Source organism: Urocampus carinirostris, chromosome 19 (genome assembly GCF_059441175.1).
Source record: "Urocampus carinirostris isolate Australia breed hairy pipefish chromosome 19, RoL_Ucar_1.0, whole genome shotgun sequence".
In the NCBI taxonomy this organism is placed as follows: Eukaryota; Metazoa; Chordata; class Actinopteri; order Syngnathiformes; family Syngnathidae; genus Urocampus; species Urocampus carinirostris.
This window is the reverse complement of record NC_142367.1, coordinates 25,536,651-25,554,257: the sequence shown is the minus strand read 5'-3', so window position 1 is coordinate 25,554,257 and position 17,607 is coordinate 25,536,651. Positions and strand designations below refer to the sequence as shown.

General features: G+C 43.9%; 1 protein-coding gene across 2 annotated transcripts; it reads right to left on the bottom strand.

The window, feature by feature from the left end:
* Positions 1-1,309: 1,309 nt before the first annotated feature.
* Positions 1,310-17,035, bottom strand: LOC148347843 (solute carrier family 35 member G1-like). 2 transcript variants are annotated; one of them, XM_088323724.1, is made up of 6 exons: positions 16,528-17,035; positions 13,861-14,035; positions 8,925-9,059; positions 6,015-6,211; positions 2,095-2,482; positions 1,310-2,019 (listed from the first exon to the last, which is right to left on the bottom strand). In XM_088323724.1, exons 1-6 carry the CDS (start codon positions 16,832-16,834, stop codon positions 1,917-1,919), a joined length of 1,305 nt encoding a protein of 434 aa, XP_088179850.1. In that variant the 5' UTR covers positions 16,835-17,035; the 3' UTR covers positions 1,310-1,916. The 2 variants fall into 2 exon arrangements, with proteins under 2 accessions (XP_088179850.1, XP_088179851.1); XM_088323725.1 differs by having other exon boundaries at positions 1,310-2,482.
* Between the last annotated feature and the right edge of the window lie 572 nt (positions 17,036-17,607).

The following is a 17,607-nucleotide window of genomic DNA, read 5'->3' as shown; positions in this document are numbered from 1 at the left end:
GGGGACAGACGGGAGCAAAAACAGGTGGGAGTCAGGGTCGAAAAAGGCTTGCCTAGTGTTTAACTGAGGTTCGCAGGCGGACTGACAAAAGGGGATTGACAGGACTGGGTTTAAATAGGGACAGGGTGCCAATCAGAACCCTTGGCAGGTGGCGCCAAAGAAGCGGGAACAGCTGAGTCACATCAGTAATCATGACAGCGAAACCTCTATGGCCCAATGTAATAGAGTAAATGCCAAAAATAGCCAAAAATGGCATCCATGGGGAAGTTCCAAGGCAAAACCCACTGCTGTCTCACATATCAAAAAGCATCTTGATTATCCTCAAGATTTATGGAGAAGCACTCTGTGTACTGATGAGTGAGAAAAGAATACTTTTTGGAAGGTGTGCAGCCGTTACATTCTGTGTAAAAATGGGGTCATCAATTCTGGGGTGAATCAGAGGATCCTGAAGAACTTCCAGCCTTCAGTTAGTGACCTTAAACTCGGCAGGACAGCCATCCAAAACACATCAGCAAGTCCAACTCTTCATGGCTCACAAAAGAACTCAAATTAAGTCCAGATTTAAATTCAATTGTCGTGCTAGAAACCCCTTCAATATAGCAGATTTGACAATATTTTGCAAAGAGGAATGGGCCAAATTTCCCCCACAGTGTTGCGAAGGACTCATTACTCATTATCGCTAGGGTTTTTGTTAACGCTGCAATTTCCAATTAGGAAGGAATTACTCTTCAAATAGAGCCGGATAGGTTTTGTCAGGACCAGAACGGAAACAGGACCTAATTGCGTTACGTTTCTCACAAGTTATATTGAAGGAAAGAGGAAGGGCTGCGCCCACGATCCGGGAAGCAAGTCGCTCTCGTACTTGGATTGTGATCCGAACACGGAAGTGGATCTTACGTAGCGAGCGATGGCGGTGTCAGGAACGGAAAAACAGGTAGGCAGCCGGTACTGGAAGAGCAAGGTGTGGTCGGGGTCGGAAACGAATCGTAAGCCGGAACAGGAGAGTAGACGTAGTGGGGGACAAAAGAGGTCATAAGCCGGGACAGGAGAGTAGACGTCGTCAGGATCAAAAATGGTTCGTAAGTCGGGACAGGGGAAGCAGACGTGGTCGGTATCAAAAACAGGTCATAACCGGAGACAAACGGGAGCAAAAACAGAACAGGTGGGAGTCAGGGTCGAAAAAGGCTTGCCTTGTATAAAACAGAGGTTCGCAGACGGACTGACAACAGGGGACTGAAAGGACTGGCTTTAAATAGTGACAGGGAGCCAATCAGAACCCGCGGCAGTTGGCACCAAATGAGCGGGCACAGGTGATTCAAATCTTTAATCATGACAGGTTTCGATTCTTTTATGCTTAATAAATAGAATCAACATTAAAAAACTGTATTTTGCATTTCCTTGGGTCGTCTCTGCGTGATATTAAAATATGTTCGATGATCGGAAACCTTTGTGAGTGATAAATATGTAAAAACAGACAGAATTCATTTTCACGCTTAAATATGTCGTTGCCATTCAACATCGCAAATTCAAGTGCTACGACGCTGGGTTTACCATCCATACTTCGAATCTTTTAATACACCCCCCCTGCTGGACACAGTGAGAAAGGTCCTAATGCTGGCTTTGGTTACTCATTCAGGCTCTGTCTTCTTCGATTTGTAACAATAGCGTGAGATAAAACCGATTGCATTTATATATGTCATTTACAACACTTCTGGTCTGGTGATCGGCTCTCTCACTGCCGCAACCCAGGTTCCATTCCTGTTGCATCGGTTGTCAATGGCGATAATTTGGACTGAAATAACCTCATGTATAGCGCACACCCAAATTTTCCAGTTCTTGTTTATGCATTTTTACATGTCTGTTAGATCAACTGCATGTTTTGTTTTGAAACCGATCTCATTTACTTGCTCTGAGCTTCAAGAACCTTCCTTCCCTATGTCGGAGTGAGGTCCATTCCTGGGACATTTGACATGGCTAGACCGGACTCTAGTGGCATCGCAGCAGAGTCGATGCCCGGGACTAACAGAAGAAATCGATCCCGTTAAAACACAATAAATACTGCTACGCTTTCAGCTCTTGCGTGAGTTGACGTACCATTTCCTCAACGCCACGCCGCTGGTGCTCAACACGATGCACAGGGCCCCTCCGAGGCTCCACCAGCTGGGCGCTTGGCCTAAGAATACAAACTGAAAGAAGAAAGCCAGCACGACGTCTAAAGTCCTGGTCAGGGCCACGGGGCCGGCTTTCTCCAATTGAAGGGCTTTGGTCAGGAAGCTCTGTCCGGCGATGCCCAGCACGGCGATCAGGACCAGCAACCAGCGGTCTTGGCCGCAGTACGGTAATTTCCATTGGCCCATGGCGGTAACGGCGATGACGCACTCGATGAAGCCGATGACGGCGTAATACCACACCGAGAGGTAGTAATGGGCGCCCTTTCCTATTTTGCGCAGGACGACCATGGTGCAGGCGGCCCCGATCGCTCCTGTGGGCGATATTCCAACAAAAACAGGATAAGGAGTTGTGGGGTTGGTTCAGATTCTGATCTACTTTATTGTCATTCTTGTACAAGTGTAAACAGAATGAAATGTCGATACATCTGACCCGCAGTTTTCTTGAATGTACAGATATAAATAAATGTTGTACTGAGTTAGAGTATTGAAGTACTAATAATATGCTAAATAATTATAGCTATGTATAGTATTATACAGTAGTGCAAAGAGTGCAAGAGGAGCAGCTAACCAGATGTGCAAAATGGGCAGCCAGGTGAACAAGTCATTATACAATAACAATAACATTGGAGTACGATAGTGCAGAGGAGAAGAGATGTGCAGTTCACTCGTACAGACCTACTGACCTTGATTACTGTAATATATTACTCTCAGGGTTGGGTAGGGTTACTTGAACTGGATTACCTTCAATGACTTTTGGATGACTCCAATACCAAATATGCTAATAAAACACAAAATAAACTCAATATGAATAAAATGACAAAATTTTGTGCAGGCTTGGGGAGTATCGGAATACATGGAACGGCAAAAATTATGTTGGGAAGCTGTTTGGATCGATTTTCATTTTGTTTCTGTCGCATTTTATGTTCGTTTTGCCGGAGATCTAAGAGCTCAAAGCCAGGAGAGAAAGCTTACCACGTGTTGTGAGTCATCATTTTATTCATATTTAGTTTCTTTTGTCTTTTAAGAGCATATTTGGTATTGGAGTAATCCAAAAGTAATTGAAAGTAATCCAGTTAAAGTAACCCTACCCAACCCTGGGACCAGGACAGCAAGCAGAACCCTCTCGCGTAACATTACTCACTGTTTATTGGGAAGAAGAGAAAGGACCCTAACCCTGTCCCTATTTAAACCCAGTCCTGTATCTCTCCTGTTGACAGTCCGTCTGTGAAAATCTGTTGATACAAGGCAAGCCTTTTTGACCCTGACTCCCGCCTGTCCCGTTTTTTGCACCCGTTTTTCCACCTGTCCATTCCTGATCTCCCCGTTTGTCTTCGGCTACGGCCCGTTTTTGATCCCGACCACGTCTACTCTCCCGTCCCGGATTATGACCCGTTTTTGATCCCGACCACGTCTACTCTCCCGTCCCGGCTTACGACCCGTTTCTGACCCCGACCACGTTTTTGCTCTCCTGTCCCGGCTATCGACCTGTTTTTTTTCATCCCTGACACCGCCATCTCCCACTACGGAAGATTCCCTTCCGTATTCGGATCAAGATCCGATTTTGTGAGCGGCTTGCTTCCCGCGTCCAGCGAGCACCGGATCACGGGCGCTGCCCTTCCTCTTCCGATCAATAAAACTTGTGGTTAACATTACGCAATTGGGTCCTGATTCTGTTCTGGTCGTGACAATCACAATATTTAAATGTTCTTAGATAGTCCTGGATATTGTATTTTCACAAAGCTTTTTGCTTCAAAAGAGAAACGTTTGCTACTGTCATTTTCTACAATTGTTTTAAAAATGCAAAATTCAGAGCATTGAAAATTGTTTGAGATTTCTCAAAATTGGAGGTTGAATTATCAAAAAACAATTCTGCATTAGAATACTAAACAAAATATATATGGTGTTTGTCACGACCAGAACGAAGACAGGACCCACTTGCGTGTGTTTCTCTTTTTTATTAGGGAGGGAAAGGGTAGTGTGGTGCGGCAGTAGCTCAGGAGGTAGAGCGCTCGTCTTGGGATCTAGGGATCCCAGTTTGAATCCCGGCTTGTCCGTGTTACATGTCAAAGTGTCCTTGGGTAAGACACTGAACCCCTAATACCCCCAATAAGCAGGTTAGCGTCATACATGTCTGCAATACAAGGCCGCTATTGGGAAATGTGAAGCACACTGTAAAGCGCTTTGGGAAGTCATTGACTTGAAAAGCGCTATAGAAATGCAGTTCATTTCATTTCATTTCATAGCATACACGATCCGTAGATCGTTGATCTTGGGGGAGCAGGTTACTCAGACGTGGAAGTGGTATTTCCGTGGCAAGCGAAGGCAGTGTCGAGAGCGGGGGAAAAACAGATCGGTGGCCAGGACGGGGGAGCAAAAACGTCGTCAAGTACAGAAAAGGGGTCGGAGCCGGGAATTAAACGGGAATAAGGACAGGAGAAAGTCTGGGTCGAAAGGCTTGCCTAGCGTGAGCTGAGGTTCGCAGACGGACTGACATATAAAAAGAGACAAGCAGCCAATCAGCATCCGAGGCAGTTGGCGTTAAAAGAGCAGACTCAGGTGCCCCGTATCAGTAATCGTGACAGTGTTATAGCAACCCAGTCTTAACAAACTCATTTTTTAATCACTTTATAAAAGAAAACGTATGTGTCTAGCACTTTTTAATGGAAAGTGTGATCAGTAAATCATTGAATGTTTCTTGGGATTCTATTCTGCTCCCTTATGATAAAGAATGTCGATGTTTTTACTATTGGACACCTGCAAAGAAGATTGCCAGGGTTGTTCCTTATTATTGCAGACTGGTGTTGATTATTTTGGTTAAATGTTTTTGGTTATTTTGCCTGTTAACTCACTACTGGCCAACCATGAAATCCACACCCTTTAAGGCTTGATCTGCTTTTTGTAACCTAGAAGTGTTATGATTACCGATGTGAATCACCTGTACCTGCTCATTTGGCGCCAACCGCCACGGGTTCTGATTGGTTCCCTGTCACTATTTGAACCCAGGCCTGTCAGTCCCCTGTTGTCAGTCCGTCTGCAAACCTCTGTTTTTACAAGGAAAGCCTTTTTTTGACCCCGACTCCCACCTGTCCCGTTTTTGCTCCTGTTTGTCTCCGGCTACGACCCGTTTTTGATCCCGACCACGTCTGTTTCCCCTGTCCCGACTTACGAACCATTTTTGATCCCTACGACGTCTACTCTCCTGTCACGGCTTATGACCGCTTTTGTCCCCGACTACGTCTACCCAGTCCTGTCAGTCCCCTTTGGTCAGTCCATCTGCAAACCTCAGTGAACACTAGGCAAGCCTTTTTCGACCCTGACTCCCACCTGTCCAGTTTTTGCTCCTGTTTGTCTCCAGCTACAACCCGCTTCTGACCCCGACCACGTCTGCTCTCCCGTCCCGACTTACGACCCGTTACTGACCCCGACCACGTTTTTGCTCTCCTGTCCCACCTATACACCTGTTTTACCATTCCTGACACCGCCATCGTCCGCGACGGAAGATCCACGTTCTGTATTCGAAACACGATCCGATTGCGAGAGCGACTTGCTTCCCGAGTCCAACGAGCATTTTTCTTTCAATATATCTACCCTGTGTGCGGCCAGCCATGCACGTTTTTTGGAATGTGGGAGGAAACCCACGCAAGCACAGGGAGAACATGCAAACTCCGCACAGGAAGGTTGGTAGCTGGATTTGAACACATGACCTCAGAACTATGCCGCACACGCGCTAACCACTGCGCCGCCGTGCTGCCCCCTTTCAACCTTGAAAGCTTAAAATTCATTTATAATGTCTCTCTTTCGTCTACGAAACTATAAACTTATTACAATGGTGTATATGCTCACCCGCAAAAGCAGCGATGGTCCCTTTGATGTGGTTTGTGTAGTTTCCTTCGATGCCCTGGATATGATCTCCAAAGAGAAATGGCGGCCGGGCGATGAGGATGACCCCGGTCACGGTGAACACCGTGAAGATGCAGTCCAAAATTGTGCACTTCTCCTTTAAGAACGCCCAGGCCAGCAGTGAGGTGAAAACTGGATTACTGAAACAGAAAGACATATTTGTATGATAATGCATAAAGTCACACTTTATATTCGAACACCTCTAAACACGAGAATTTGGCTAAGCGAAATTTATTTGGAAAAAAAATCTTGCTCCACATACAACAGAAAATCCAAGTGTTTGTCACGGTTGCCCTCATTTGGGCCCGCCCATTTGGCGCCAGCTGTTGCTCATTGCCTGATTGGCTTCAATCCTATTTAAACTCAGTGCTCTCATTCACTCCTTGTCAGTCCGTCAACGAACCTCTGCACTTGCAACACTTGTATTTTGACTCTGTATCCTGTTCGTGTATCCAGTATCCAATATCGATCCAGCCGGTCTCGTCCTGTCCAGTATCTTGCTCCAGTGTCCGGTATCGATCCCGTCTGTCTCGCCCTGTCCGGTATCTTGCTCCAGTCTCCAGCATCTATCCCGCCTGTCTCGTCCTGTCCGGTATTTCGCTCCAGTATCCGGTATCGATCCCGCCCGTCTCCTCCTGTCCAGTATCTTGCTCTAGTCTTCAGTATCTGGTATCGATCCCGCCTGTCTTGTCCTGTCCGGTATCTTGCTCCAGTATCCTGTATCTATCCCGTCTGTCTCGTCCTTTCCAGTATCTTGCTCCAGTATCCTGTATCTATCCCGTCTGTCTCGTCCTTTCCAGTATCTTGCTCCAGTCTCCAGTATCCGGTATTGATCCCACCTGCCTCGTCCTGTCCAGTATCTTGCTCCAGTATCCTGTATCGATCCCACCTGTCTCGTCCTGTCCAGTATCCGGTATCGATCCCGTCTGTCTCGTCCTGTCCAGTATCTTGCTCCGGTCTCCAATATCCAGTATCGATCCCGCCTGTCTCGTTCTGTCCGGTATCTCGCTCCAGTTTCCAGTATCCGGAATCAATCCCGCCTGTGTTCGGATCACAATCTGAGTACGAGAGCGACGTGCTTCCCATGCCTAGCGAACTCCGGATCGTGGGCGCAGCCCTTCCTCGTTCCTTTAAATAAAATTGTGAGAAACGTAATGCAATTGGGTCCTGTTTCCGTTCTGGTCCTGACACATTCTTTTTTAGTCAAAATAGAAAAATTATAAAGAAAATAAGAGAAGTGAAACGACAGAAAGAAAAAGAGTCAGCAGGAGAAAAAGAGACAAAGTGAGGTGAGAAAGAGAGAGCGAGAGAGAGGTCAAAAAAGGGAAAGAGGGTGAGAAAGAAAGAAAAATAGAAAGAAAGAGAATTCAAGTGTAATTTAGAGCGAGCAAATAGAAAGAGAGCAAGACAGAGAAAAAGAAAGAGTTAGAGAGTGAGAGAAAAATAGAGAAAGAGAGAAAAAGAGAGTGAACAGGAGAAAGAAAAAGAGGGAGAAATAAATAAAAAAGAAGTGAGTCAGAGAAAAATGGAGACCACCATTGTTTTGCAAGTGTTCACTGGCTTGGGTGACATCCGGTGGAAATATTTCAAACTACAGCTCATTTTCCTCTTGCGCTTCTCGCACTGTTGTCTTGCGGGCCGGATTTAAACCATCGGTGGGTCTGTTTGACACCTGTGGCTTAGAGGCTTTTGGGAGGTCGGCAATGGATAAATGACTTTTTAAATGATTTCCTATCAGGAAAGTTTACCTGTTACCAATGTTCTCTGTAATTTTCCTTACGAGTCTGAGCGTTCACACAAAGTCGGTGAGCAACGCTTGAAAGAACAGTGAGCAACCATAATCCCATGTGTGGCAAGATAATTATTTATCAAACATGTTCAAAACTTGACATCAAGTGACATTTTGCTGTGTTTCCGGCAATGCAAAATTATTTTTCTCTTTTGAATGAATTGACTAATAAACGATTGCCTACAATTGTCATTTGTTTTAACAAATCTTTCACAAGACATCCATTTCTTTTTATTTCCCGATATATTTTGTCGCATAATATTACCCTTTTTGGGGGCTTATTGAGTCGGTTGCAAGATACAGAACTGTACTTAATCACATTTTTAGTAGAAGTACAATGTTGGCAACAAGATTCACTTGATATCATTGGAAATTTGAATGCAACACAAACTTTTTCTTCTTTTTTCCGTGTTTTTTTTCTACTTTTTTCTAAATTCCTTTAAAAAAAATCTCATTGTGTTTATTTTTTCCGAGCTGTTACTTTTTTCTATTTGTTCTCTATTTACTTTTTTCCTACATTTCTTTCCCTGGCTATTTTCTAAATTTTTCCTCCTTTTTTCTCTTCCTTCTGTTTCTTTTTTTCTCAGCTTTTGACTACTTTTTCATTTTGGTATTTTTTTCTTTTTTGTTCTATTCCCCCCTTCTTTTAAGTCATTTTGTGCATAGTTTTACATAATACTTGGTCGAGTTGAGATTAAAGAAGCAAAAACAACCTGAAAAGCTGTTTAGGACCCAAAAGAGTCGGTTCCTTTCAGTGAGCCGAGCCGAAGAAGCCGGTTCTCGAAAAACTCTACTAACTTTACTCAATTTCGTTCGACTTCGACTCGACTTCAAAATACCGCATTTAGGACACAACGTCGGGGGAACCCGTGTATTTTTACCTTCATGCACTGTAACTTTGACTTAAGTCGCTTCTTAATTAGTAATTTTGAGCCCTGATTTTTGTGCCCCGGCTAGATTTTCTTGTGCGCTGAGAATGTGCGAGCAGAGCGCAATTGCCTGTTACACGAACAGTTCGAGCAACTATCACGTTTTCATCCGGTAAATTTCCAGTTCCATCATACCTGAACATGATGACGGTGGCATCAGCCAGCGGCATCTGCTGGACAGCGTAGAAGAGCAGGATCATGGCGTTGGAACCCAGGAAGCCCCGCAGCATCAGGTAGAGACGTTTGTCCCGAGGACCCAGGAAGCCTATCCTGCAGGAACACAGATATGAGGGTGACAGATGAATGGAAGACAAACTGGATGGCGGGGAGGGTTGCAGGATGTCTGGCGAGACGGGGACAATGGAGGTCCTCAATTACCGTAAATCCCGGACTATAAGCCGCTACTTTTTTCCCTAACTTTCAACCCTGCGGCTTATTCAGTGATGCGGCCAATTTATGTCATTTTTCTAACGGCCGCCAGCGGCGCTCGAATGTTGCTACCATTAACTGCCCTGTCAAAGCTATATTATTATTATTAAAGCATTGAAAACTCTCTCGGTGTACCGTCTTTCTTTGTAAATGTGTGTAACCAGTGTATAATATGTATTTGCAACTGTATATTTTTATAATGTATTTATTTTAGACACTTATTCTGATATATTTTGCACGAGTGAACGAAAAATGAGGGGCGGAACAAACGCGGGTGCCGAGTTTTAGTTGGGACCGCTAAAGGTGAGGGACAGACGAGGAAAGAAGAGGGGGTAAAAAGTTGGTTAAAGAAAAAGGAGTTGCGTGATTAAATGTGTTCATCTGATATATTTTTCCCACCCTTACCTTTGGAAATATACACTTTTTCCTTGGATTACTTTCAACGGGACCCGGACTCTGCAGGTCTGCATCAAAGTACCGGTATCATTTTCCGTTCATTTTGCCAGCAGTGATTTTTGAACTGTGGACTTTAATGAAGGACATTTAGTTTCAATCGCGGGACTTGAAGTCAGGTTTGGGTTAATTTTGTGTTTGTGTTACATTAAATGTGGGCGCATGCGGCTTATATACAGGTGCGGCTTGTGTAAGTACAAAATCGGTTTTCCTCTTAAAATGTGGTGGGTGCGGCTTATAATCAGGTGCGCTCTATAGTCCGGAATTTACGGTACATTTCAGGGAAGGGGAGTGACACCATAATGGATGGATGCATAAGCTGAAATGGGGCCCAGATGATAGTTGGGGATGGATTCAGGGAAGGAATACAATATAGAAAATAAAAAATAAAGATTAATGAAAGGACACAGTGGTGAGTTCTCATCTATTTTAAATATTGTAGAAATTGTTTTAAACTGTAGTTAAAAAAAAAATCATAATCTCTGCAAAGAATGTCATGAATTACTACATTTTATTTAGGGACTCAATGTATACTGCCCCCAAGTGGCCGAAGTGTACCAATAAGACGCAGCAACACTATGCAGGTACAGGTGTACATTAAAGCACGGGTGCCATACAAGCGGCCCGCGGGCCAGATCAGGCTCGCTGAGGGATTGAATCCGACCCGCGAGACAACACTCAGAGAAGCGCAAGAGAAAAACAAGCTGCAGGTTGAAATATGTCCACTTGATGTTGCCAAAGCCAGGTACCTCGAACAAAGACACTGTACTTATATTTCTATCTATCTATTTCTCTCTCTCTCTTCCACCCCTTTTCTCCCACTCTCTGTCTCTTTCTCTTTCACTATCTGTGTCTCTCTTTTTCTCTTCCTTTGTTGCTCTTTGTCTCTTTCTCTCTCTGTGTCTTTTTAACTTCTTTTGCTCAAACTTCCTTTTTTCCTTTTCTCTCTTTTCTCTTTCTCTCTTCCTACCCTTCGCGCTTTCTTTTCTCTCCTTCTTTCTATTCCTTCGGATTTCTTTCTTCCTCTCCCTTTCTTTTCCCCCTCTCTCACGACTTTTTATCTTTTGTTTCTCACGCTCTCTCCCTCTCTCTCTTTCTCTTTCTTTGTCCCGCCCTCTCTACTTTTCCCTCCCTCTTTCTCTTATTTCTTTATCTCTTTTTCTTTCTCTTTAATCTACTAGTTCAGCCCCCGACAGAATGTTTGTTCTATCGTGTGGCCCCCCAAGTTAAAATGAATTTGACACCCCTGCATTAAAGGGACATTGTGTCACGGACCAGGAACGGAGACAGGACCCAATTGAGTTCGTTTTACTCAGCTTTATTTAGAATAAGGAAAGGGCTGGCACCCACGATCCGGTGATCTTAGGTCACGGGTAGCACGGATAGCTGGGACGCGGAAGTGGCACTTCCAAGGCAAGCGAAGGCAAAGTCAAGACTGAGGAAAAAACAGGTCGATGTCCGGGACAGAGGACCAAAAACATAAACGGGTCCAGAAAAGAGGTCGGCAACGGGGAATCAGACGGAATACAGGGCAGGATAGTCAGGAGTCACAAAAGCTTGCCTAGCGTGTAGCGTAGGTTCACAGGCGATCCGACGAATGTTGACAGGAAGGCGGAGGTTTGAAAAAGAGGAAGCAACCAATCAGCGTCCATGGCTTTTGCCGCCAACGGAGCAGAATCAGGTGCCCCGCATCAGTGATCATGACACATTGCAGGGTTTTCCATACCATAGGAAGATTCTGGCAGGCTAAACGTGTATTATTAAAAAATATGATTATATTTTTAGATACACCTTAATAGTATATAAGACACTCTTGCATAAAAAGCAACCCTAATTTTAGATTAAAAAACGCTATAGATATCAAGTCCAGAACGGAGACAGGACCCACTTGCGTTGCGTTTCTCACAAGTTTTATTGGAAGAGAAAGGGTTGAGCCCACAATCCGGTGGTTGCTGGACGCGGGAAGCAGGTCACTCTGAACGCGGAAATGGATCTTCCGTGACGAGCTATGGCGGTATCGGGAACAGCAAACGGGTCAGTAGCCGGGACAGGAGAGCAAAAACGTGGTCGGGGTCGTAAGCGAGTCGTAAGCCAAGAAAGGAGAGTGGTCGGGGACAAAAAGAGGTCGAAAGCCGGGACGGGAGAGTAGACGTGGTCAGGATTAAAAACTAGTCAAAGGACAGACGGGAGCAAAAACAGGTGGGAGTCTTGGATGTAACAGGAAAACGAACCTTTTACACGCTATACCACCAGATGTCACACGAAAAGACAGTTGATTTTATCTCGTTATCACATTATTTCTAGTCACAGTACTAGAGACAAATGTTAACTTTGTGCACTTCACTAGACTGTAAACCTACCAAGGTCACTCAAAATTCTATGAGACACACTGCATTGTGTTTTATTTAACTAGTATCATATAAACATGCGGTTTTTAACCCTTGGGAGTTTTTTTTTTTTTTTTAAATGTTGTCTTTGTGCTAGTTTTAAGAAAAAGCATTGAAAAATACTCTACAAAAGGCATAAAAAAGCATGTATATACAGTATGTCACAAAGGTGAGTACAGCCCTCACATTTCTGCAGGTGGTCTGTGTAAAGCTTATATAGCCGTATCAATTTAATTTTCCCCTCAAAAACCATTAGCAGTTATACCCCTGGTGACAAAGTGAGTGCACTCTTAAGTAAAAGTTCCTGTAGTTCAATATTTTGTGTGGCCACCATGATTTTGCACAACCACTTTAATCCTCCTGGCCATGGATTTCGCCAGAGCCTCACAAATTGCCACTGGAATGCTTTCCCACTCCTCCATGACAACATAACCGAGCTGGGGGGATATTCAAGATCTTCGCTTGAGAATGCCCCAAAGATGTTCTATTGGATTTAGATCTGGAGACATGCTTTGTTAGTCCATCTCCTTTACCCTTAGCCCCTTAGAACAGCATATTTTCAAACGCTAGGAGTCATTCGAATTTCCTTTGTCGCCAACATTTTACTTTGCATCCATTATCTGCACCGCTTATCCTCAGTAGGGTCGCGGGGGTGTTGGAGCCTATCCCAGTTATCTTCAGGCAGTGGGCAGGGGACACCCTGAACTGGTTGCCAGCCAGTCGCAGGGCACACAGAGACAGACAACTCACTCATTCACACCTAGGGACCGGCCAATTAACCCGACATGCATGTTTTTGGAATGCGGCAGGAAACCGGAATGCCCTGGAGGAAACCCACGCAAGCACGGGGAGAACATGCAAACTCCACACAGGAAGGTTCGTGCATGAATCATATTCTCAAAAATTACCATTAAGGGTACTTGACCACGAGTTGGAACTGTATTGTCCAATGCGAACCAAAGCCAGTGTCAAATGAGCAAAGCTTAACAGCAAGATGCCAGACCAACATGGCGCCGACTACTATGTATGGATTCCGCTATGTAAAGAAAACCAAAATATTTTTCAACCTATGAATATTTATAAAAAATAACAATGCTATCATATTTCAGGTATTTTTGCCTGTATTTCGATCAATGGTTTTTATTTTTAATTAGACAGATAGATAGCTAGATATAGATAGCTAGATAGATAGCTAGATAGATAGATACTTTATTCATCCCCGTAGGGAAATTCACACTTCCAGCAGTGTCCTTGAGTTGAAAATAAAACAATAATAAAGTAAAAGGAATATAATACATAAATACCCAATGTAACGTGTTGATATAGAGTATTAAAATAGTGCTACATAAAACACAGACAGTAATAAAAAGGGTAATATGCAATGTGGGGGTGTGGTTTATTGTGGGCTTTTACTCCCCCGGGTGGGGATAAAGAGCCTCATGGCATGAGGAAGAAATGATCTCCTCAGTCTGTCCGTGGAACAAGACTGTGACAGTGTGACTGTGACAGCAATCTGTCGCTGAAGCTGTTCTTCCGTTTGGAGATGATGCTGTGTAGTGGAAGTGATGAATTAATTAAGGGTATAATTAATAATAATATTTATTAGTTAAGGGTTTTTTACCACTAGGAGGCACTGAATATTACACACTGTCCCTTTAAAGCAGAAATGTTAATGTTGAAGTGGAGGGGGAGTACTTTGTATATGTATCAGAATACAGTTTTTTTTTTAAATCTATATATTTTTTTATCTTTCATGTCTCTCTCGTAATTCCTTTTCATTTGTTATCCCGAATCCCGCTTACTTGTGGTAGACGAGTAAAGGCACGATGAAAAGCATTTGAAAGAAGCAGCGAATGCCGCTGATCTCGATGGCGTGCACTCCCTCGATGGTCTTCACCAGGAGCGAGATGATGGAGAAGAAGACCGTGGACAGGAAGGCGTACAACAAACCAAGACCGGGGCATCTTTTTCGTTTCCCTGCGAAAAAAAACGCAAGAATGAAGGTCGCGCAACAAAAAATGGTTCAAGGGTATCTTGGCCTCTCTCTGCACAGCGAGCACGGATTGTCAAGGTTAGATTTCCCCAGTCTTTGTGATTGCACACAGCATGGGAACCGTTCGGAGTACCGTAGATCAAATTGCTTATTCCAACCTTTGTGCGGGATAAAGGCCCGATTGTTCGAGTGGTAAAAGGAATCAAAATGCTGATCATGGTATCAAAATTCCTAGCATCGTTGCAAAAGGAAGTATTGAATACTTATCAGCAATGTTCCCTGTAATTTTCCTTACGAGTCTGAGCGTTCACACAAAGTCGGTGAGTAACGCTTGAAACAACAGTGAGCAACAGTAATCCAAAGTGCGGCAACTAAGTCATTATCAAACATGTCCAAAACTTGACATTTTGCTGAGTTTCCGGCAATGCAAAATTATTTTTCACTTTTGAATGAATTGACTCATGTACTATTGCCTACAAACGTCGTTTGTTCTTACAATTCTTTCACAAGATATCCATTTCTTTTGATTTCCTGATATCTTTTGTCGCATAATATTAACATTTTTGGGGGCTTATTGAGTCGGTTGTAAGATACAGAACTGTACTTGATCACATTTTTAGTGGAAGTACAATGTTGGCAACAAGATTCACTTGATAGAATTGGAAATTATTTGAATGCAACACAAACTTTTCCTTCTTTTTTCCGTGTTTTTTTTTTTTTAATTCCTTCAAAAAAATCTCATTGTGTTTATTTTTTCCGAGCTGTTACTTTTTTCTTTTTGTTCTCTATTTACTTTTTTCCTACATTTCTTTCTTTTCTTTTTTCTGGCAAAGACGACTTTGATGTCGTCAGTTATAAGGAGGAAGATAAGGACGGCTTACCGTGGTTTCTAGAAGTACGGTATGTTTTTTTAACAGATCCGTTTGTTGTGTTGCGAGCGTGTTGCTACCATTAACTGCCCTGTCACAGGCACCGTTTGGGATGAAAGTTATATTATTATTATCAAAGCTTTCAAAACTCTCTCGGTGTACCGTCTTTTTTTGTAAATATGTGTAACCATGTATAATATGTATTTGCAACTGTATATTTTTGTAATGTATTTATTTCAGACACTTATTCTAATATGTTTTGCACGGGCGAATAAAAAAGAAGGGGCGAAACAAACGCGGGGTGACGGGAAGTGGGGTAAAGGCGAGACTTGTTTGTGGAAGCGGCAGACAATATTGGATATATATTTTTCCCATACTTACCTTTGGAAATATAGACTTTTTTTCCTTGGATTGCTTTCAACGGGACCCGGGCTCTGCAGGTCTGCATCAATTCTTAAGTACCGGTATCATTTTCCGTTCATCTTGCCGGCTGTGATTTTTGGACTGTGTACTTTTATGAAGGACATTCAGTTTCAATCGTGGGACTTAAAGTCGGGTTTGGGTTAATTTTGTGTTACATTTTTTTAATGTGGGCGCATGCGGCTTATATACAGGTGCGGCTTGTGTAAGTACAAAATCGTTTTTCCTCTTAAAATGTGGTGGGTGCGGCTTGTAATCAGGTGCGCTCTATAGTCCGGAATTTACGGTATATGCTGAATCGTTTGTGTTTTAAATAAACTCCTTTACACAAAGTATTTTAGTTTTTATAGTACCTAGTTTGTCTCGCTGTGAGTAAATAGGTGCCACCATGTATTTAATAAAGTTTATTATTGCTTAATAAGGGAAATAGCAACAATATGAGGAGTGTATGTAACATCCCACATGCCGACATTTCTTGTGTAAATACCATGTAAATTATAACTATAGCCTTATCCCCCTTGTTTTATAACCTTATCCTCTCTGTTCCTTTATCTTCTTGGCTCATACCTCACTGTGAATGTGTAAAACTGGAGTGTCATGCCCAATTTCGTTGTCACAATATGTTAACCCATTTTGTAACAATGACAATAAAGGTATATTCTATTCTATTCTAATTAGCTGAGGTTGACAGGTATGGTGTCTTTATGTTCAGGCTATGTTTTTAATTAAAAGCACCCATCATGGATTAGAAATAAATGACGAGATGTAATACAAAAATGTGACATATTATGTTAGCTGTTCAGCTAGCCAAGCTAACTAAAATGATGGACCTCCACAGTACATTGTATTCGTTAACTTATTCATATTTACAGTAAGATTAGAGTAGAGCACATAAAGACGGGTTGATAATATTACCTTTATCTGGAATGTTTAAAAAACCTTCTTTTTGAATAAAAGGTGACGCGAAGAGCGGGTTTAATTCACTGTACAGTAAAGTACAGTAGTTAGCTAAGAGCCGCCACGTGACATGGCCGTTATCGCTGACGCGTGACGTCACGCGGTTGTAAATCCATATTATCTCAAATAAGTCATTTAATGTTTTTTTTAAAATGGGGTTATTTTAAAGATAAAACGATAATAAGGGTAATAATGTGGCAACAACAGGTTGAAATCGAAACTCGCGTCACCTTGGCTCCCAATGCGGTCAGCGGATGCTGCCTTGCCGGTGACGCGGGTCACCGGCGGGCAAAGCGTTTCCCACTCGCCGCCCTCCGGCGCTTTCAAGGCGGCCGTCTCCTCCTCAGCATCTCCGTCATGCTCCCTCCACACGGAAGCCCCCCTGTCCTCGGAGGTCTCGTGGTCGCCGCACCAGCGGTCGTCGTCCCCGCCGCCGCTCTTTTCGCCATGACTGGCGACTTTGTGGAACAACACCGTGACGTGTTCCGGCGAGGGGGCTATGGGGCTCTCCGGTGGGCAGTGGTCGCTGTCAGCCATGGTGAGAGGTGAGGAGCGGGCGGCAGCATGCCTCGAAGCGGCGACTGGCCGGTTCTTGGTTCCGCAGAAGTGACTGGAAAAGGCGAAGTTAATAACTAACCTTGGTCGGCTAGGACGCCGACTCGGTTGCAGTGATTGTTTTAACCACAGGGGGCGGTAACGAGACGAAGCCTCCCCCCCTCCTCCGATCCTCCCCTTGATTTTGACAAGCCGAGCCCCCTTTTCGGTTTACCGCTGACGTGATTTACGTTATCAAGCACAAAACTATTTCTTTGTCACAAGGTTGACGTTTAACAACCTTGCTTTGCACGCATATACTGTTCATTTTCACGACACAATTATCATAGATCTCAGTGATCGTTAAATAGAAGTGGGAAGAAACGTCACGAAATTGTGAAAACGGATTGGGCAATGTGTGGCAGCACGGCGGCGCAGTGGTTAGCGCTTGTGCGGCACAGTTCATGTCATGGGAACCTGTCGTGGGTTCAAATCCAGCTCCAGACTTCCTGTGCGGAGTTTGTATGTTCTCCCCGTGCTTGCGTGGGTTTCCTCCGGGCACTCTGGTTTCCTCCCAAGTTCCAAAAACATGCATTTCAGGTGAATTGGCCGGTCCAAAATTGTCCATAGGTGTGAATGAGTGGATGAGTTGTCTGTCCCTGTGTGCCCTGCGATTGGCTGGCAACCAGTTCAGGGTGTCCCCTGCCCACTGCCCGGAGATGGTTGGGATGGGCTCCAGCCCCCCCGCGACCCTAATGAGGATAAGCGGTATGGCT